The 23,630-nt window shown below is 43.3% G+C and overlaps 1 protein-coding gene across 2 annotated transcripts in view; it reads left to right on the top strand.

Annotated features, from left to right (window-relative positions):
• The window catches only part of LOC144755649 (cytosolic phospholipase A2 gamma-like), a 649,811-nt gene that overhangs the window by 298,745 nt on the left and 327,436 nt on the right, over window positions 1-23,630 (top strand). For both annotated transcript variants that reach the window (XM_078644799.1, XM_078644800.1), the window contains one exon: window positions 9,238-9,436. In XM_078644799.1, coding sequence (XP_078500925.1) covers window positions 9,238-9,436 — 199 coding nt within the window. The remainder of the gene's footprint in view (window positions 1-9,237; window positions 9,437-23,630) is intronic.

The raw sequence follows: 23,630 nt of genomic DNA, 5'->3' as shown, positions 1-23,630 counted from the left end.
ATTACAAACAAAAGGAGCTATTTCCTGAGATTTCCTTAGCTTAATAGCAAGTGGCTCGATAAACATATCAAAAAGCAGAAGAGAAAGGGGACACCCTTGCCTGGTTCCTCTTCCTATTTTAAATTGCGGTGAAAGGGAACCATTTACCAAAACCCTTGCAACTGGGCTATTATATAAGGATTTAACAACTTGTAAAAACTTGTCACCTAGATTGAAACGCCGAATTATTTTTTGTAAAAACACCCAATTCACCCTGTCAAACGCTTTAGCTGCGTCACAGGTCATGATTGTTAACGGTTTGTGGTTTGTGGTGGCCAAGTGGATTGTGCCTATTAATTCGTGAGTTAAGTCGTGGAGGTGTCTACCCTTAATAAAGCCCTTCTGATCCTCGTAAATGACAAGACCGATCACCCTCTCCAATCTCTTGGTAATTAACTGAGTAAAAATGTTGTAATCCGAGTTGAGTAGGGAGATCGGTCTGTATGACTCACATATCTTTGGGTCTTTATTAGGTTTCAATAATACTATTATGATAGCTGCTTGCCATGATACAGGTAAAGCCGATTGTGAGATGTAAATGGAGTTAAACATGTCCAATAATATTGGCGCTAACTCTTCCTTTAAAATGGAGTATATTTCATTAGGTAGAGCATCGGGTCCTGCAGCTTTGCTTTTTTCAAGCTTTTAATGCCTCCATAAATTTCCTCAATCGTGAAGGGGGCTGATATTTCTTTCCTATTTTTTTCACTAATACTTGGGAGATCAATATCTTGAAGGAAGGTAGTATTTGATCAAAATCTGGGCTTAGATTCTCTGTATAGAGATGTTGATAAAACAGTGAGAATGCTTGTTTAATCCCTCCCTCCTCTGTTGTTCCTAGCCCAGTTTCCGGACATTTGATTTCTTTTATTGTATTCCTAGCTAGGTCTGCCCTTGTTTTCCAGGCTAAAAATTTGCCGCAGCCTTCCCCATAATCATGGTTTGCAAATTTACTCGCCTCCCATTTTTGTTTGATCTGAATCTCTAAGTAGTCTGCTAAATTAGCCTTAGTCTTGGATAGTTCCCCTTCGTTTATTGTGTTATGATTATCATCTAGGATTCTCTGTGCTCTTTTGACTGCCTTTTCTCATACCTCAAGATCTTTTTTTCCTTTTTCTTATGTGATGTATCGAGACCAATTAATATACCTCTGAGGTAGGCTTTAAAAGCATCCCAGACCGTGTCCAAAGGTGCAGATCCAAGGTTAATGGTGAAGAATTCCTTTGTGGAAAGTTTCAGGGTGGTTATTATTGTTAAATTCAATAGTAAGGATCTATTCATAGTCCATCTCCTTTCGTCTGTATTATGTTTTATCTCAAGATATAAAACAACTGCAGAATGGTCTGACAAATGTTCTGATATGTGCAGAACCTTACTTATCTGCTGACTAATTGAAGATGAAACTAAGAAGAAATCTATTCGTGACCTATGGCCATGCTTTTTGTTATAAAAAGTGAACCTCCCTGCTGCTTGTCGAAGTTTGGGGCCCTTTGTAGACCAAATATCTATCAAGCCTAAGTCTTGCATTATTTGCTTCACTACCACCCTCATTTTTGGGGTTGAGGCTGCTGACCTCTTAGATGTAGAGTCATGACTTGGATCCAAAGTGGTATTAAAATCACCCCCAATAATAATAGGGAGATTCACATCAAGTAGATGTAAAAATAAAGTTTTCAGGGGTTCTTTATCATCTAAATTGGGGCCGTAATACCCCACTAAAGCTACCCAAAGACCCTGTACTTTGAGATTAACTATGATCCACCTCCCTGATGGATCAACCAATGTTTCTCCCAGTACACTATGACATTCTTTTTTATCAAAATTGCTACCCCTTTTGTAGTAACTGATTGTGATGTATATAAACAGTAATCTAGCCAAGGTAAATATTTTATTACATCTGGCCATTCCTCTTTTGTCAAATGTGATTCCTGAACAAAAATAATATCCGAATCACAGAGTCTCAAATACTCTAAAATTCTTTGTCTTCTAGGTATGACTCTTAATCTGTTGAAATTCCATGTCATTATCTTCAGACCACTAATTTTATTCTGTACCGGCATACCAAAAAATAAAATAAAACACACTCCATGTTGCTTGGTAGACAAATAAAACCTAAACTATGGCTATGACAAAAAAAATAAAAATAAAAGAGGAGAAGCAGGGGGAGGAAACTTCAACTGGGCATAATTTAACTCAAGACTCAGCAAAAAACAGTCTACGAAAGTCTCAGCAGTTAATAGATATACACTAAGAAGCAGCAGAGAAGTCGGGGACGTAGAAGACTTGGCGGTCAGTGTAAAAGGAGCAAAGGGAAACCCGGTGGTTCAAGTAATTTCACCTAAAGATCTAAAAGAGGCCAAAGGGGACAAGTTGCCTTCTCAAATATTTGAAACAGAAGGCTCTATGAAGAAAAGTAAGGTAGGGAACTCGGCAAGTAGGGAGAAAGAGGAAGAAAAAGAGAAAGAGAAAGCATCTAGAGGGAAAGGTAAAAAACTAAGAATTACACCGTCTCTACGCTCATATTTTAAAGTGAAATCCCTCCAGTCCCCTCCTGATTACTCAACTAGACTTGTAGCTCCAAAACAAAGTGTGAGTATGTCAGCGCTAGCATCAGAACTAATCCAGAAAATGAATTTAGATTTAAAAGCAGCGCATCAGGAGCGTGTGGTCGCCCAAATATCATTAAAAAACAGCTTTGGACTCTGCATCGCTAGATACGGATGACCATACTGTGAACCTCCTCCAAAGTACTCAGAAGGACCAAAGTTGTCTGCCTATGGCAGAACTCCCCTTTTGCCCCCCGACGATGGTACTGGCCTAACTTCAGAGCATCTACAGGATTCTCCTCAAGATCTGGGGAAATTAATGTTAACTATGTATGCAGAGATCAAACAAAGGTTCTTTGTCTCTGAAGAAAACAAAAAAAAAATTCAAGGGCAATGCGGGTTGATGGAAGAGAACCAAAAAAAAAATCCAAGGGCAATGTGATTCGATGGAAGTCAAGATCCACTCTTTAGTTGAGAGGGTCCGAGTTATGGAGCAAGCATACGGTCAACTTGCAGCAAAGGTGGTCTCTAATCAGATGGGGATCACTAAATTACAAAAAAATGAACAAGAACTGAGAGATAAAATCGAATTTCTTGAAAATAACGCGAGACGCAATAACATCAGAACCCTAAATGTTCCTGAAGGGGCAGAAGGGGGTAACATTAAATCATTTATTGTCTCGCTTATTTTAGAACACAACAGTGATCTTGATCAAGCTTCTGTAGAAGAAGATATACAGAGAGTCCACGCGACCCCTTTATTGCTCGTACCGGCAGGAAGTCAGCTAAGAGGATATTGGAAAATTTTAGAACGTATACATTGAAGGAAAAGCTACTCACAGGGGGATTGAAGGCAGGATCATACAAGAAAAACGACTGGTCGTACCGTATCAGAGCGGATCTATCTTGCACCACGCTTGATCATCAATGGGAACTTGGTAAATTTATCCCTGAACTAAAAGAGTTAGGAGCAACAGCGACAATTAGATTTCCTGACTCACTGAGAGTGATGCTAAATAATAAAATGCATAATTTCAGAGATCCCAACGAAGTAAGAGCATTTATAGATGGAACTAAAGGATCGCCACATCAGTAAGCTATTTGAATGCAGATGCCCGCTGAGACAGGGAAAGGCTCAAAAAGAGGTGTAAGATTATACCTCAGAAAATATGGGAGGGTTCCCCAGGGTGGGTGAGTGGGGCACAGATATGGAAATAAAATGTATAAAAACCTCAAGAAAAATTTCACAAAGGGTGAGGGAGCAATAGAGACCTGGCATCTTTGGCGTTGTTTCACCTGTCTTTTTGACCTCAAACTCCTGTATTTTTGATGCTGTGCTGGATTTCATTTTTGCTGGTTTAGATGCTTTGGACACTCTGCCACTGCTGCTCAGTGTCAGAGTGTAAGTGCTCCCTGTGTAAATTGTTATTATGATTGGATATACATGATTGGCATATTTGTATCACCAAGAAGTCCCTAGTAAAGTGCACGGGGTCTGCCAGGGCTGGTGGTGACAAATGCTACTAGTGGGCCTGCAGCACTGATTGTGCCACCCACAGGAGTAGCCCCCTAATGGTGTCTCAGGCCTGCCACCGCAGGGCCTGTGTGCAGCCTGTGAACTGCCATGTCCTCCTGGTCAGTGTCCCTACTGACTAGGCCTAACCCTTCTTTTTTGTGTGCACATTAGTGTACTGGTGCAGGTGACATGCTCTGGTAGTGAATTAAAGCCATTTTTGTTTTTCAATGCTGCAAGGCTATCTTGCTCTATAGGCTATCATGAGAGATGCTGGCTACAGTGGCTACCAGCATATCATAGGAACAAGGTAGGACATAAAAGTCTAGTATCCCTGAACTCAGAATTTAATAACACACCAAGGTTGTTTTTAAATCCTGTGTTTGAGAACAGCACTTTTAGAACGTTGCTGTTCTCTTGTCTGCCCTCTCTGTGTGCCTTGGCCTGTTTGTGCCTTGGCCTGTTTGTGTATTGACTGTCTGGTTTGAGAGTGACAGGGGCTGGGGATTTCCCAGGAGGCTGGCTGAGTCAGCCCTAGGCTGAATGACTGCATTTGCAACTTGAGTGGTGGGAGGAGATAGCACCTGGGCATGAATAGGGCTGTGCCTGCCTTCCACAATGCTGGCTCCACCTCCTGCTGGGCGGCTGGCGACCCTGCCCCTCACTCTGAGAGGAAAGGAGAAGCCAGGAAAACAAAGTGCTCAAGGAACGCCCAGAACTGGTTCAGACCGGGTTCAGAGCCCTCCTGCACAAAGGGAACAAAGACTTTTAAGGGTATAAGTATAGGACCCCTGACTACAGAAAATTAGATCATCCTGGAATCAAGAAGGAACCTCTGGCAAGGAGAAAGCTGAAAGTGAAGAAGGAAGTTTGTCCAGCTGTTGCTCTGCTGGATTGCCCTGCTGTTGCTTTGCTGCCAAGGAGAGGGGAAGGACTTTGCTTTGTGCTGTGTCCCCTTGCTTGAAGGAATCTCCAAGGGCCTGAGAAGAGCTGGCTCCCTGTTTTGAAGTCCCAGGAACAAAAGGACTTCACCCCCAGCTTCCCCTGAGCTCTACTGAGAGAGTTCTGTCCTACCTGGAGTGCGTGGCCCATGTGTGGTGCCTCTGGAAGTTGTACCTGTGCTGGGAAGCTGAAAACCAAGCTTTAGAGATTTTGCTAAAGAGAAGTCATCGCATCGCTCGCTGGGGAGCGCATCCCCGACAGTGCGAGGAAATTCCCATCGCTATGAAGGCCGAGCACCTGTTGCCGCTGCCAGAGCTGTCGCATCCTTCATTTGCGGCCACACCAGGCCGGTGCAGGAAGACTAACATCGCTACGAGTGTCGTCGCAGAGCCTGTCGTCGCTGGGTGAGATCGCAGCACCGCTTGCTTGAGGACCGTATCACGTCGCTGCAAACATAGTCGCAGATCCATCGCATGGAGGATCTGCGAGAGAGAGATCGCCGCTGGATCATGCATCGTCGCCCCGGAGATCGTCGCAGCCCCTACGAGATTGACGCACCGTGCCCTTGCGAGAACAAACTTCCTATGGAACCTACGCACCGAAATCCTTACAAGTGGCCTTCCTCCCCATACAGACCGGATTCGTTGCAACACGCCCGCTGCTGCAGCAGGGCATGTTGCATCGCCTCCCCAAGGTCTCAGGAGCAACGCATCGCTTGTTTTCCACCGCACCAGCTTCTGCTTTTGGAACTTTGTTGCATCTAAAGGTACTGTTGGCTAAACGGGACGCAACTGTGAACTTTTCACGCAACTGTGGATTATTTTTATCGCAACCTTAAGAACTCTATTGCAACCATATTCTTGAACTGCATGTGATCAAGGGCTCGTGGATCCCAAAACGTGTCTTGCCCTCTTGCTACCAACCTTTCCTGCAATAAAGACCAACCTGTGATTTGTAAGCTGTGGTCCGTCTCCTGTTTGCTTCGCTAGTCCTGGGTTGCGCTGGGATTGGAAGTGGCGTTTCTTGGAGTCTGCGCGCATATTCTTGAACTGTGTATGTTGGATTTTTGTCGTTTTGGTCTTGTGTAGTTTAGAATAAATACCTTTATTTTTCTAAACTGTTGTGGAGTCAATTTGTGGTGTTTTCACTGTATTACTGGGAGTGTTGGTACAAATACTTTACACATTGCCTTCTGATTAGCCTTGACTGTTCGTGCCAAGCTACCTAGAGGGTGAGCAGGGGTTATCTCGGAGGGTTTCCTCCTTACCCTGACTAGAAGCAAGGGTCCCTATTTGGACAGTGGTACCTACCTCTGCCAACCAGAGATCCCCCCAGTTCTAACACTAGCCTACCCTGCTCAATTGGATGACCCTAACCACCGACATCACCTTACAAATCATGAAGACCATCCAATCCACTCTGAAGCCCCCTCATTCCCCTGCCTCACCACTTCTTCAACTGATCCGGTGCCACCTTCACCCCCAAACTCTGATGCACCATCAACCGCTCCATTGAATCTATCACCTTCCCAGAAGACTGGAACATGCAGAGATCAACACACTGCTGAAAAACCTCTCTGCTGACCTGATGGATCTCAAGATTTACAGACCCATATCTCTGCTCCCCTTCCCAGCCAAAGTGATTGAGAAGGCAATCAACGCCTAACTCACCAAATTCATTGGAACAAACCACATCTTGGACACCTCCCAATCAGGCTTCAGAAGCAACTACAACAATGAGACTGCCTTCCCACCACAAAAGACGACATCTACAATCTCCTCGAGGGAGGCAGAACTGAGGCCCTCAATCCTCCTAGACCTCGCTGCCATTTTCCCGCTACACCCTCTATGCAAGACTCCATGAGGCCAGCATGTGCAGAAAAGTCTTAGAATGGATCCTCTCCTACCTCACAGGCTGAACCCAGAGTCAGGCACCGACTGTTCTCCTTAGAATCTGCAGAGATCAGCTGCAGAGTCCGTCAGGGATTCTCCCTGAGTCCCACCCTCTTCAACATCTACATAGCCCGCTGGTAGCCATCTTGAGAAACCACGGAATAAACGTTGTCTTCTAAGCCGAAAACACCCAGCTGATTCTCTCCCTCACTAACAAACCCACAGCCACAAAGAACAACTTCCACCATGGGATGAAGGCAGTCACCACCTGGATGAAGTACAGCTGCCTCAAACTCAACTCTGACAAAAGCAAAGTCCCGATTTTGGAAACCACCCCGCTGCCTTGCACAACTCCTGGTAGCCCACAGTGGTCAGAGCCCCCCAACAGCTACAGACCATGCATGTAACCTCGGCATCATACTTGACTCCTTGCTCTCAAAGAACTGTCAAACCACTGTTTCATCCTCCTGTTTTGACATTATCTGCCTGCTTTGAAAGATCTTTAGGTGGATCCCCACCAAGTCCAGACGGACGGTCACCCAGGTGCTCGTCAGCTGCAAATTCGACTACAGCAACTCACTTTATGCTTGCACCACCCAGAAGCTCCAAACGAAATTATCAAGAATCCAGAACGCCATTGCAAAACTTATCCTGGACATACACCGCTGCAGCCATTTCCACCAGTCACCTGAGAAACATCCACTGTCTCCCAATCAACAGAAGAATCACCTTCAAGCTCCTCAAAGTGCAGACACATTGTGGTCCCTAGATCATGCCCACTTCCACCAGTGACGCCTTTCTCACATTAGAATCTTTCACTTACTTTGCACATTCATTATACATAGTGAGAAATTGGCTACAAGGGACATTTTTTAAGGGGATTGAGGCAAAATGGATTGCACTTATCTAGCAGTAGGGTGAGGTATCAATAATTCGTAAGGTGCTTAGGACCTGAGACTCAAAACCCCTCCTGAGATAAGCGATATCCCTCAACAACATAAGAAACACAATGGTCCAGGACACCTAGTTGTATCTATACACATACCATGGAGCAATTGTATAAATAACTCTTTTCATTCATAGGTATTTATAGCTTTGAAATTAAGCATAAGAACACTTCAGCAGGAAGGTTTAAATTTCTTTATTCATGACTTCTTTCTTCAAAATTGATAAGACTGTACCCAACGCGTTTCGTCCATGCGGACCTCTTCAGGGCATTTTTTTTTTATTTGGCCTCCTATCCTGAGTATGTTGGCATCGGTTGACTCCTTTTCTTGTAATAAAATTTGTTCAAAGCTTATCGGTGTATAAGAAAGAAGAGGCATGAACTACTGACTCCACCCCGTTGTGCTAAGATGGTACATTTTGAAAATCACAAATGGGGAAATACTGACTATAGTGTTACATCCAGATGTGAGGTCTACACACAAGGCGGATCGTTTGATATTATGAATCATATGTCACTAGACAAATTGAGATCAACTCTTTCTTAACTTAAATTCTGTAATTCTCTGTGATAGTCTCATTCATTCTAGAAACTCTTATGTTGGTATGAAAATGAAAACATCTGTTTGAGCCTTGAGTATGGCTAGAAAGATGTGTCTTTCAGAATGCTAGAAGTAACACTGATAAATGTTTAATACCAGCACCATACTACATTGAGCAAGTGCAGGAAAGAATTCTGTCCCACTCAAAGGCTACACAGAAGGAAGATTGGACCACAAATCATTTATCTTCTAAAAAAGGGCCCGTTTATATTTTTCAAATGTATTATTTAAGAGCCATAGATTTTGCTAGCAGTTCTGAAAAGAAGATCATTAATTATTTGAATAGTTCATGCTCTTATGAAGCATCCATGGAAGCAATGCATATATACAACTCTATGAGAATTGTGAGCTCCAGCTGGATGGAGCTGTGTAGACTGGGGATCATCTAGTACATGTAACCCTGAAAGTAACCAAGCTCAATAAATCCAACCTATCAACACTTACCAAATACCCTGTATGGCCCATCAAGCCCTGATCATAGGGAGGAGATATAACCCATCTCCTTATTATGAAAACAAATAAGTTATTTGTGTTTTGGTATTGAATTGGTTGGAAACAGCCTTTCTGGTCCCTGATGCCTCACCTTCCCTATATGTTTCCTGCATAACAAAATATTCTTTCTTTTTAAATGGATTGTTATGTTTGTTTTACATTCAGCTACTGCTAAGTAACTACTCATGCTTTGCTTGCTTCAATGGTATTTTAAGTTTGAATTTAGGAGATGACCACAACTATTGCTTCTTCGTTTATTTTTACAGGTGCATGTCTTCAGTATATGAAGACATAAACTGGTCTAAAAATATAAATGAATGTGAAAAGAAGGTGGTAGAGTACCTCAACAAGCCAGCCGAAAATCTGCTGACCATATGGCAGAAAATACAGCTTGCTATTGAAGAAGGTGTATGTTCCCTGACAATCCTTTGGAGTTATATGGTTGGCAACCATATGATAAAAGAAGTAAGTAAACCTTGGTCTCTTATAATTTTTCATTTCTAGTTTTGAAATTTTGTATTTTTCAATATGTTCTGGTACAATATCAGATGCAGATGTCTTCAATGTGTTTCATGGAGCTTGTCACTTGAAGGACTGCATTTCTCCTATGTGTCTAGTCATAAAGCTATGCTTCATTTGTTCAGATAAATGACCTATGCAGGTCTGTGATCTTGGAGCCGGCCTATTGCACATTGAGATGCTCCCCCTACTGTACATCACCATTTGCTACAAATGTACTTGGTAGGCTATGCTTAGTTTTGTTTATTAGCATGTGAGCCCTTAGCATGCATAGCTAATGAAATGAACACCCCTATGTTGCACTAATGCAAAATAACCAGGGCTAAACAGATACCCAACATCCAATGCATCTATTAGGCAAACAACCCAGTACTCCAGCAAGGTACATTCAGTGGTTCCTTGAGGTGCATTACCCAATTCTCCCATAAGGCACATCCTTCAGTGCTCTCCAGGTGCATTCCACTCTTTGCTTCCATTCTGCATATCATGGTTTGCCACCGTGATGAACATCACTATTTGCATCTTGCTGCACATTGTTGTGTGCTCCTCGAAGCGCATCACTGTGTGCTTCCTGCTGCACAGTGTTATGTTTGACTCTTGGGCCCAGATTTACAATTAAATTATGCAGTGCAATACAGCAAGTGAAGTTGCTGTGCTTCTCTGCTATGCTGCATTGAATAAAAGTTAGAGAGCAGTGCAGTACCATACCTAAAAAGATGTGGCGCTGTTCTGCAATCTCCCTGAGATGCCACACTTGCTACCATAGTGCAAGGATGTCTGCATTGTGGTCATCATAGTTTTTGCACAGAAACTATGCTAAAGGGTAATTTCCTTTTTTATCAGTGCTGCAGATGAAAAAAATTTGAAGAAATATTAAATATTTCTCCTTGCTATGCCAGCCTTAGGGAGGTGCAGTGTTTTGGCACAAATCCATATCTACAAGTCTATGTAGGAATATATCACTTTAGTACGCATGCGATACATCGCATGCCATTACAACGCCCTCACTTCTTCAATGTTTACCTCTCCCCCATGGCAGCACTGGTAGAATCCTGTGGGGTGAGATTGATCTGCTACGCCGATTACACACAACTGGTGTTCTCATTTGATGATCACTCCTAAGCAGCATTTACAAATTTTAGACACTGCCTGTGCAATATTTCCACTTGGATATCATTGAATATGCCTAAGCTCAACTCAGACAAAACTGAGGTTCTGTTCTTTAATCAAAAAAGCCCCCTCTTCCATTGCTTCGGTGACCATCTGAGCTGCATCCCACTCCTAAACCTGTAGACTCGGCTAGGAACCTTAGGTTCCGGTTTGACAATAATCATTCCCGCAAATCCCAAATTAGTCAGGTCTCCTCTGCCTGATTTGGTAAACTGCACAAGCTTTGCAACACCCTTCACTTCCTCCCCCTGGAGTCCTGTCAGACCATTATTCATGCCTTGATCAACTCACATCTCAACTATGTAAATAATCTTTATCTGGGGGCACCTGTATATTTGATTAGACGTCTGCAGATCGTTCAAAACGCAGCGGCCTGGCTCATATACAAAATCCCATATTCCATATTGCCATTTGATCACACCCTATTTAGGGAAGCTCCACTGGCTTCCCGTTATCAAACAGTTCAAGTCTCTTTCCTGGCTTTCGGGGATTTTTAGAGACGTGGTACAGCTTATCTTAGAGCATGACTCAAGCACTCCCAGTGCAGCCGTACCCTTAGATTGAATCATCTTGGCGACTCCCCGTTTCTGCAGGGTCTAGAATGGGTGGCAGAGCCTTTGCAGTGATCACTGCCAAAGCCTGGAACAGCCTGCCACTCTCTCTCTGTACTGCCCAGTCTGAAACTATCTTCTTATGTGTCCTAAAGACCTTGCTGTTTTTCAGCCCATAGACCTTTCCTGGTGCCTACTTCTGCCGCTTGTCATAGTGCTGGGACACCACCATTGGGGGTAGCTGAGCACTTTATAAACTTCAAAATATATTAAAAAAACAAGGTTGTTACAATTACCGCGTTGTTAGCCCCTTTGCTGCGTTTGTCGGCCAACGGCCATCGCGAGCACTACCTCCGTAGTGCTGCGAACGTCCGTTGGCTGGCGCGGCCATTCCTACTGCGCTAAACTGCCGCACCGTGGCGGAATTGCTGCCGCGATTAAGTGGTTAAATCGCAAACCATTACATCGCAAGTCCTTACAATGACTTGCTGTAGGGGGCGCGTTTGATTTAGGAATAGTATAATTTGCTATTCCTAATCCAGTTTGTGCAACAGGAGGGAAAGTGTTCGATTGTAAATTCAACACCTTCTGCCCCTACAGCAAGTCATTGTAATGACTTGCGTTGTAATGGTTTGCGATGTAACAATGCGGTAGCTGGAATAACCGCATTCTAATGGGATGCGATTTACCGCATTCGGTCTAAGCACTGTTTCACCTTGTAGATATGGATTTGTGTCAAAATCATGGTTGGCTGCACAGGAACACCAATGTAGTTCCCATGGAATGTCTCCTTGACACAAATAAATTAAAGGCATTGCATTTGGCTTCTTTGCATTAATTTGGATTACAATGTGCATTGGTACTTTCATGTGTTATGCTCAATGTTCAGCCATAAATATACATCTGTTGAGTATTTTGTAAATAAGTGTCTACAATTGCATTGTTTTTTATGTATTGCGTGCATATCAATGTTGTAACTCCGTGTGCATGGAACTTGGCAGTTATTTTTTAAACTTAGTTTCATTTAGAGATTAAGATATATTGTAAATATTTTAACAAACTATCAAGATCAGTTTTAGGTACATTCATTTCTATAAACAGAGAAGTCATAACTGACATCATTTCTGATTTATAAAATCCTCACCTCTAATTAAACGCCACTGATAAAAATCATTAAGCTCAACATATCTATCGGAGACGCTCAGATCTTTCAGTATTAACTTTCACCAGGTCTTTAAAGTTCTCACTTATGAGCCAGAGTTGGCAACTGTCCACAAAGTGTTGTTAATAAATACCAACTACCTCGCAATAAATTCTAACTTTTCTAAATTCAATGTGTTGGGTGACAAAGAATACCTAGGTGTTACTGTGAAATAAAATCTGTTTTTAAGGTTGATGCATTTCCTCCAGAACCGGTTCTTCTTTCCTTTTTGTTCATAAAGAAATTACATTAGGCTGCACAGGAAGATGTGATTATTGCGGTACTAATGATACTTCATCTACAAAATTGCATGGGCTGCATCTTCGAAACCATCTATCAGTGTCTACCACAACAGTGTTTTTACAGTTACACTTATTATGCCGACAGCTTTCTTGCGCTACTTTTAAAGGTGCTTGTTAGAAACTGTGTTACTGGTTGAGAGGTAATGAAACACTACTTAGGTAGAAACCACAATCTTTGTCAGGCTGAAACGCAAGCAAGCCGCAAGTTACCCTGTGCTTAACCCTCTGGGACTACAAAAGCAGTCAGGCATAATTTAGAGGAATGCCAAGTATTTATGCAGCACTTTGACTCCAAGCTGGCTTCATGATCAGTGAAGTAGTGACAAGTCAATTGATGTCCCATCGAGTCACACCTAATCCTTCTTTTGTGCAACTGTCTGGAAGGAAAAAACTAAGTCCAACTGCCAACTACACCCAGTCATTTGACCCAATAACAGGATGCAGGCACCAGATAGGACAGGAAAATGCCAACTTTCCAATAGTGGCATTTTCAAAACTATAACTTAAAATACGACTTTACCATTATAGAGGACTTTTAATTACAATTACTCAGGCATCAAAAAAGAAATTCCAACCTGCTCCCAATTGAAAGTTATCACTTATTAAATGTAATAAGTTAAACCAAGGTAATCATTTGGAAGAGCTAGGGCTTGCAGTAGTGAAAAACCCATTTCAGAGTTTTTCACTACCAGGACATGTAAAACTTAAAAGTTCACACCTGACCTTTTAAATACACTGCACCCTGCCCTCGGGGCTGTTTAGTGCATACCCTAGGGATGACTTGGGTATTAAAAATGATTGTTTAGGTGTGGCAAAAGGTTTATTTTGAAAGGTCGAAATTGACTGCACACACAGACTGCAATTGCAGACCTGAGACAGGTTTAAAAGTACTACTTGATTGGGTGGCACAATAAGTGCTGCAGGCCCCCTAGTAAAATTTTATTTACAGGCCCTGACTACATGTAGTACCCGTTTACTAGGGACTTATAGGTGAATTAGATATGCCAATTAGGCGTAAGCCAATCTTACCATGTTTACAAAGCAGTGCACAAGCACTTTAGCACTGGTCTAGCATGTCTAGCCAAATTTCACACCACATGCCAGTGACATGAAGATCATCACAAACTAATGAGGTAACCCAAAAAGACCAAAAGGACCTGGGTACAGTTCAATACAAGCAACACATGGTCCTATTGGAAGTACAAAAGATTTAAAATACAATACCAACTCCCATATTTAATTCACCATAAATTGATTGAATGAGAGAGAGAGAAAGAGAAACAAAACAATCTAGAACTTAAACAATGAAATAAATTCAATTGATATATCTTTACATCAATAGTGCATACAATCAAATAATTTATTAGGTTGCTCCATACGGTGCATGAGCAAGTTCTTGTAGAGGTGCTCAAGTGCAAAATACTGAGACAGAAAGTGGAATATTCAATACCAAGATTATAGAAAGATTACAGTAATGAGAGTAAACAATCAGCTGAATCAAGTTGCTGCAATAATCCTGTCTGAAATATTTAATACATTGTTCGAGGTATGTCCACACACATACAAACAGTAGATGAATCAAAACACATCTTTCATAAGAGTAATGGCATTCAATCCATGCTTTAGAACAACTTTAGACATTTTGATTCGGCTAACAAGTAGTTTAAATATAGACCTTGCCTGTGGGTCTACGGCAGGATGAGAAAAACAGGAAACAGGGAAGGGAAGGCAACCTTAAGTGGTGCATATGCCAGGCTCAAAAAACAGGTTCCACACTATTAAGCCAAACATCAGGGCTCAATGGCTCCTGGTCCAGGAAAACTGCATTTTTTCAGAATTAGTACGAAGACAGAATCATCGCATTCAAAAGGGCCGATCACGGAAATGGTGGGTAAAGGGCCCATGTTAGAAAAATCATTGCCGGTCCCTGTAGTCGCAATACTGCATCAGAGTATCTGTCAGCCACAGTGACAAGACGTTGGAATGGATGTACGATGTTGGCATGTATGCCTTTACTGTTCCAAATTCAATGTAATGTGTTGACCTTTACATCGTGGGTTTTTACCATGTATTTTCATGGTAATATCGGTGTGTGTGTGTGTGTGTGTGAGCCTGTGGTGTGTGTTAGACCTGGCACCATTGGCGTTGGTCTCCCCTGCATTTTTGGCCATTGCCTCCTGTGTTTTTGCTGTGTGTTGGACTCCGTTCTGTGGGTCTAGATGCTTGGGACACTTTGCCACTGCTGTTCAGTGCCAAACTGCAAGTGCTCCCTTTTTATAACTGTTATGGATTAGTGATTCCATGGTTGGCATGGTTGGCATATTTGATTTACTAGTCAGATCCTAGTACAGTGCACTGTGTGTGCCCAGGGACAGTAAATAAATGCTGCTAGTGGGCTGCAGCACTGATTGTGCCACCCACAGAAGCAGCCTTTAAAAGGTGACTGGCCTGTCATTGCAGAGCCTGTATGCAGTCTAGTACTGCCATGTCGACTTGGCAAGTGCATCCACTTTCCAGGCCTTGACCTTTCCTTTTCTTACATGTCATTCACCCCTAAGGTAGGACCAAGGTACCCCTGTGAGCAGGGTGCAGTGTATGTGAAAGGTAGGACATGTCCTGGTGTGTGTGGCATGTTCTGATAGTGAATTACTGTCAATATTGTTTTTCACTATTGCAGAGGACATAATGGGGAGTTTGTTTATAACAACTTATAAACATAACTGGTTTTCAACAAAAGGCGGAAGGCGCACTCGATAAGAAATTACGAAGATGATGCTTTTAGTCCAAAAAGTTCTCTTCTTTATTTAGGTAATTGTACCAAATGAAACACACAGCCAACGCGTTTCGTTACTCGTCATAACTTCATCAGGACTGGAAATAATCATGACAAAATACAAATTACATACAATAACTGTACAAACAAAATTGAACATGAAACAATAATGAATACAATGCAAGATGGAGACACCACAAAGATATGATCAAAAAATGTTGCAATCAAGAAACATATATACATCACAATACTAATTCACACACACACAAAGTGGCAATGAATATATACAGTGATACCACATTGCACATATATATATATATATATATATATATATACACACACACACATCTAATAAACATATTTATGAGCCATGCGCAAGGAAAAATGGATACAGTTAATAGTAGGAGGTATAACTAGAAAAAGGGGAGAGAAAAGGAGAAGGAGAGAGAGAGATCTTGAAGTACTGCAGTAGAACAGAACCAGGGAAGTATATATATATATTTCTCCTCAAGAATGGTTACTAGCAAGCGTGGGTCTTTGATAAAAACGGAAGGGGCAGGAAAAAATCCTGATCTCATAATCAGAAAAAAGTGGAGGAATCTAGTGATTGTGAAGCATTATTTACTCGCGCTCCCGAAGATCAGCCAATTTATGTCATAACCAAACCTGGGAATAGTAGCCCAGTATAAGGAACCACTCACCATGTGCTCTACTGCTTGAGGTAAACCAGAGAGCTGATTGTCGTAGACGCAAAAAGTGGGTGAAGATTACCAATTCCACAGCTTTAGAAAACACTGCAATCAAATGTTAATGAACAATAGACATATATTAGGAACTATGATATATCATATCGACTGACCTAATCTAATCTCATGATCAGAGATGGCGGAAAGAATCTAAAGATTATGGCACATTAATTTCGCATGGTACCAGCTATTAACCAATTTATGTCATGAACAACCCTAAAGAATTAGATCAGTACAAAAGGGGACCACTCACCATGTGCTCTGCTGCTAGGGATGAACCAGAGAGCTGATAGTAGTAAACATGATCATGGATAAGGACTACCAATTCCAGAACTTTAAAAAGCACTGCAATCGAAATTCAATAAAAAAGGCAAACATTAGGACCCATAATGTGTCATATTGGCTGATTTAATCACACAAAAAGTCAATGAGTCTTCAACGTAAATTGAAATTGCCCATTAACATATGACAGAGCCATGTGACAATCATAATTCATGTATAAAAGGGAACAAACTGGTTGGTTAGACAAGTCATCTCCGCATCTTGCCTCAATGGCAAGTTACTGATGCAAGAGGAACAGATTGCTCAATGTGGGTTACCATTATGCACCACCTATTCAGAAAGAATTCGATGCGTGTAGAGTAAACCCCAACCCTGTTTAAACACTACAACAAATTATAACGTCATCTCACCTTATTGCTACAACATCCACATGTGTCAGAGAGTTTAAAATTTGCTCACATTCGTGCCAGGAATTTTCAATTCTATTAAGGACAGGAGGCGAGGATTATGCCTTTCTCAATTTCTTTACTAGACACAGCAGCCAATGAAAACACAGTAAAGAAATCAAAAAACTACACTACCCATAAACACTGGGTAACCATAGAGTATGTAGAAGGTATATAAAGAGTCATAGAGGTTCCAAGTTCCTCTTTCTTTGTCCAGAACTAGAATTAAGAACAACCGAAGTCCCAAAATCCATTAGGAACGTCCCACGGAGAAATCATCATCGAGAGGAAGGGACGAAGGAACCTCCCAAAGCCACAGGAACAGAAGTAGACCCACGAAGAGTAGAAACTCGCAGCACATCTCATTTAAGGTCGGAGCCTGGAGGAAATAAAACAGAGCCGTAAAGGCCATTCCCAAAAGGAAGGAATACAAAATAGGGCGGGAAAGAGTCATATAGTAATGAACATTACAGTATAGCAAAATGCAGATATCAATACAATATATAGACTGTTAATAAGGGTGGGATAATCCTCGCCTCCTGTCCTTAATAGAATTGAAAATTCTTGGCACGAATGTTAGCAAATTTTAAATTCTATGTCAGGACGGAGGCTCCGATTATGCTTGTTTAAAGCTCATCCACCACAACAGAAGCAACATCAAGAATAGGTTTAAAATAAAACGTTTTGAAAACAGATTCCGAGGACCAATCAGCGACCCTCGTGATATCCTGGCGACCAACCCCCAAGGAAAAAGCCTTTGAAGCCATAGCTCCCCGAACAGAATGGGCCCCAAAGACAGAAATGTCAATGCCCGCTTCTAACATGAGCCAGCGTACCCAACATGCAAAGGTAGCGGGAGAGACAGGCTTAAAAGGCTTTTGCAAAGCTATAAGTAGTTGACCTTGCAAATCCTTTCGAAAAGGTGCAGTACTCACCTTGTAATCCTTAATGCACTGTACCACACACAGCTTGGGATTGTGTGGAAAAGAAGGATAAGACACAGAAGAAGTGTTACTCTTTGTACGGCGAGAAATGGAAAATGAAACACCCTCCGATGAAAAAATGCGACCGGCAAGGGCCAGCGCACGTATATCTGATACTCGCTTGCATGACAAGAGGCATAACAACATTGTCAATTTGGCGGACAATTGTTTTCGAGAAAGTAATGAATTAACAGGCCAGGAATTCAAGAAACGTAAAACCACAGAGACATCCCATAATGTAACATACTTCGGGCAAGGAGGTTTTACCATCCGGATGCCTCTGAGTAATTTGGAAACCAAAGGATGTTCCCCAATAGGCTTACTATCCACTGGGATGTGACCAGCCGAAATAGCAGAACGAAAGTTATTTACCGTTCTGTATGCCAAACCAGAAGAAGCAAGAGAAGCAAGAAAATTAAGAACTAAGGTGACATCTGCCGAAGAGGGATCCACTGACCTTTGAGTACACCAATCACACCACCGTTTCCAAGCTGACGCATAACGTTTGTGGGTGTTGGGGGCCCAAGCTTCACCGACAAATCGGCAGCGTCTGAAGAAAGGCCTGCGATTTGCCAGCGTCCCCCGAAATCCGCCACGCAACAAGACGGAGATGACCTGACAGAATGAGAGGGTGGGGCTGCAGAAGAGGGTCCAGCAACAGGTTCCACCTGTTGGGGAGAAGGAGCGGTGGAGAGCAACTCATCTCCAGAAGAACTGGAAACCACGCCTGAGCCCTCCAAAGAGGAGTGATGAGAATCAGATCCGAGAGGAAACGCCTCGTGCGGGCCAGAACCCTGGGAATCATCATGAAGGGAGGAAACGCATAGCACAGGAGAGGAGGCCAAGACTGGAGAAAGGCATCCGTGGCTAAGGCCTCCAGATCCGGTCGCCAACTGTAAAACAGTGGAAGCTGACTTTTCAGGTGAGAGGCAAAGAGGTCCAAGTGGCATTGGCCCCAAACCCGGGCCAAGGTCCGAAACACCCGAGGGTGGAGACGCCAGTTGCTGTAATCCCGGAGGTGACGAGAGTTCCAATCCGCAATAAGATTGTCGCGACCCGGAAGGCATTCGGCAATAATCATGATCTGGCGCTGCAAGCATAGATACCAAAAATCCTTGGCGATCTCCGAAAGGAGTTTGAATTTCGTGCCCTCAAGTTTGTTGACATACCTCACCGCCGAGATGTTGTCCATGCGGAGGAGAATGCAACAGTTCGTCGCCTGAGGGGAAAGACAGCGGATCGCAAAAGAGCCCGCAAGAAGCTCTAGGCAATTGATGTGGAGGGATAATTCCTCCTGGGACCAACGGCCCCCTGTCGTCAGAGAACCGCACCGTGCTCCCCATCCACAAAGACTCGCATCGGACTCGATAACAATGTCTGGAGTCTTCCCGAACAGCACACGACCGTTCCAAGATTCCATGTGGCCCAGCCACCACAACATCTCCCAACGAGCGTCCTCTGAAAGGGGAACGAGATCCGAGTAACGTAGGCCCTTCCGAAGATGCCTGATCTTGAGGCACTGAAGAGCTCGATAATGTAAGGGACCCGGAAATATGGCTTGGATTGAAGAGGACAACAGACCCACTATCCGAGCCACGGTCCGTAAAGATACCAATTGTTTGGACAGAACCATGCATAATTCTCGTTTGATCGCTCTGATTTTTTGACCTGGGAGAAGAAGCTGACAGGTCAGTGAATCGATGCGGAACCCGAGGAAGTCCATCTTCTGCGAGGATTGAAAGTCTGACTTCAGAGGATTGACAAGAAACCCCAGAGACTGTAAGAGTTCTATGGACCATTGTAAATTAAGTTGCAGAAGAAAAGGGCAATGAGCCATCAAAAGAATGTCATCTAGATAGACAATCAAACGGACTCCCCGGGCCCGCAAAGATTCCATCACTGGTCTCATGAGCTTTGTAAAGCATCATGGAGCGGAAGAAAGACCGAAGGGGAGTACAGTGTACTCAAACCATTTCCCCAACCACCGAAACTGAAGGAAGCGACGGTGGGGAGCAAAGATTGGTACGGACAGATAGGCATTTTTCAGGTCCAAACGGACCATCCAGTCTCCTTCTTGCAGAAGGTCTCGAAGAAGATGGATACCCTCCATCTTGAAATGACGGTATACAATGCCGCCGTTGAAATCTTTGAGGTTGAGGACCAAACGGGAACCTCCCCCTTTTTTCTCCACTAGAAAAATGTTGCTGACGAAGCCGTCGGGATGCCGGGAAGAAGGAATGATGGCTCCTTTCGCCAGAAGAGATTAGACTTCTTCGTAAATGAAGTCCTGATCTTGTTGGGAAAAAACAAGGGGTAAAGTAAGGCGGAGTTGGAGAAGACGGTCGTAGAACTCTAGTTTGAAACCCTGCACCGTCTCCAACACCCAAGCATCGCTGGAGATCTTCTGCCAATTGAGGAGAAAACATTTCAGTCTGCCCCCCAAAACAACCTCGGATGCCAGAATCAAGCTCACCTGAGTTGGAGGAATCTTGACGTCCTCCCTGGGCACCTCCATAGCCGCCTTTGCCATAGTTGTTTCTGCCTTTTCATGAAGGGTAGAATCTTGTCTTTCCAGAGCCATAATTGTCCTGAGCTCCTCCTCTCTGGGACTGACCTCCTCGTTGAGAAGGTTGGTTACCTCCCCGGCCGGACGAACATCCCCTTCGTCCGGCCCGTCCGAAAACCGGACGGAAGGCACGACGCAGGTTTGACTGCGGCTTGTCAAGGCCACTGAATGTCGCCACAAAATTAGTTAGTTCTTTTATAAAGTGAGGACCAAAGAGATATCCTTGAGCTAAGGGACCAGATTCGGAAGAGGCAAGATCCGTTAATTTAGGGTCCAATTTCATCAGAATGGAGCGATGGCGCTCGCAGGACAGGGCCCAATTAGCATTACCTAAAATGCAGATGGCCCTCTGAGACCAACCTGCCAACTCATCGGGATCAACCAGTGAGTTGGAATTTTTTGCAGAGTACGCCAAGTCCAAAATCTTGGTCAAAGGACCCAAGAGATCAAGTAATTTGTCCTGGCAGGACCTCCATGATCTATCCAGACCTTTCTTCGGGTCTTTGGCATATTTGCCCATGTAAGTTACCATTGAAGGATCCACATCGGAAGTCTCCGCTAACTTGTCCGCCAGGTCTGGTCGGGGACACTCAGAGCGCAACCTGGCGCGAACATCTTTTTTAAAGGGACGACGAATATGTGACTGTACATATTTGGATGAATAATGTCATCAGATCAAAGGTTAAGACTTGCGGGATTGAAGGGGCATCGGCGAAATGCACTTTGCGAGCTTTCTTTTTGGGAGGCAGAGCCACAGGATCTGAAGAAGAATCAGAAGAAGAATCCTCAGTCACAGTGGAAACTTGGTGCGTCTGAAAAGACGAGGCAGACCTTTTAGAAGTCTTGGAAGTGGATAAATTCTTTGCCAATTTAAAGAAATCCGCCTTATGGGGATTTTTTGGTTACTTCTTGGAACGACCTGAAGAAGGTAGCCAACCTTGCTGAGTTGCATATTCAGCCAAATGTCTCTTAAGAGGGGCTATAGCCTGGTACAATGCTTGGTCCATGAATTCGGCACCCTCAGAGCCTGCTGGCTCCTCCTCAGCGTAATAGAATGCCTCTTCATCCTCATAATATTCTGCCGTTTCGACCTTCAAAAAGGTAATATGCCCAAGAGGAGAAGTGAAATATTGACACCCAAAGGGCACTTCAAGGGGAGTGTTAACCCTAAAGCAAGCCAAAGAACAGGCACTAACCTGTCAAAATAGAGTCAAATGTGGAGGGAGGGCTTGCTGACACACTCTAGGCAAAGCCTCTGCAATTATTTTACAACCCTAGGTCTTCGAAATACACTAGGGCGTCAGGGGCCTAACGACAGGCTAATGGGCAAAGGCTTAGAAGCCAATTCACTGAACTCCAAGGAGAAACTCGAGTGCTTTACCGTCCTGTCAGAAATCCACACAGAAATAAAGAGCGCAGTACCACCGCCGACCGCCAAGCGATACGGCCGGTGTACTGCGCATGCGCCGATAAAGCCTGACGAAAATGGGAGACGTGCGAGCAGGACACGCATCTCTCAGCCCCACTCCCGCTCCACTAAATAATAAATACAGGCGCAAACAGCTAGCCTGCAACGGAGGGTGAACACACGCCCCCGAACAAAACGGCGGTAAGAGTAAATGGCCGATAAGCAGCAGCGCGAAACAGGGAACCGGAGAGTTCCAAATTAGCATATAACAGTAGCGCAAGCCGCAAGAACAAAGCGCAAGCAGAATAACAAAGCGCACACAAGTTTAACAAAGCAAAATGCACAATGATGCATAGTAAGGCAAAAAACACTTAACTGGCTGCGGAGCAGCAAAGAAAGAGGAAGTTGGAACCTCTATGACTCTTTATATACCTTCTACATACTCTATGGTTACCCAGTGTTTATGGGTAGTGTAGTTTTTTGATTTCTTTACTGTGTTTTTATTGGCTGCTGTGTCTAGTATAGAAATGGAAACCATACAATACTTTAGTGGTATCCTATGTAGTCATGAACGCTGTAAAGTATAAAACAAAAGCCGGCTATTATGTGAACAACAAAGCAGTGAGCACTTGCAGTGGTGACAAGAAAAGGGTAGATCCCGTCTCGGAACATGCACATTGGATACATGTGACATCTTTACGAATAGACATTATGCCCAACCAGGTCCCATTTCCTAAACCAACAGCATGGACCGGTCTTTCAAAAGTCGCTAAATATCCCAAACATAATGGCTAGTTCAGCTGTAAATTATATCATAGTGCCTTACCTAGCACGACCGTAATCTCCAGATAAGAGTACGTAATGAGACTTCAGAAACATGTATATTGCCTCCTGTGTCGAAGTGAAGGATGCAGGGAAAAAATGTACCCCATGAGCAAAGATGTCTGTAACCAATTTCCTCAGATAAGAGCATGACTGCCACCCGTTTTGCTTATTACATCCATCTGGCCAAGCATATGTATATTTCAACGACATTGATAAGTTAATTACAAACGGCTAAAAATTACATGTAAAGCACTGGGTTCCACGCAAACACCACCCGGATGTACCAGAGTGCCGATAAATTTAAATTAATGGTGGTACACGAACCATGTCCCCCGATTCCACTACGGCAAAAGAGAACATATTCTCACCCCAAACCCAAACCGAAAAACCTGTTCGTTTGAATTTACAAGATCAGGTCAAACGAAGATACAATTTAACCCAGAAACGCCAGCAATTGAAATAAATGCATGCGAAACTTACCCTAGTCCAAATTGAGAACTCCCGGCATGATAACAGGGATAAACGAATCATATGCTACCCGTAAATGTCAACTTTTTAAAGCCCGTGTTCTCCCGCGTAAATGACGAATCCCAATTAGTGACGTCAATGTGCATGGGCGTATATGTGGTGCCCGGATTCAAGAGTAGACATAAGAAGAGGACACCACCTCAAATGCATATTAACACTCACAGCGAAGTCCAAGGCGGCCATATCTAAATAGCTGGAATGCGGTATTGGCACACATAAAGTCCTAGGTGACGATAGTAAAAAAGTGAATGGAAAAGGTAAAGAGGACCGTTCATTACTTGCACGATAGTAGTCACACACAGCGAGACAGCAACCATGCTGCAATAATCGCTCCACAATAACATGACGCCCCACATGTA

The sequence above is a fragment of the Lissotriton helveticus genome, chromosome 5_1 (assembly GCF_964261635.1).
Source record: "Lissotriton helveticus chromosome 5_1, aLisHel1.1, whole genome shotgun sequence".
Taxonomy (NCBI): Eukaryota; Metazoa; Chordata; class Amphibia; order Caudata; family Salamandridae; genus Lissotriton; species Lissotriton helveticus.
The sequence above is the reverse complement of the archived record's forward strand: the minus strand, read 5'-3'. Positions and strand labels throughout refer to the sequence as shown.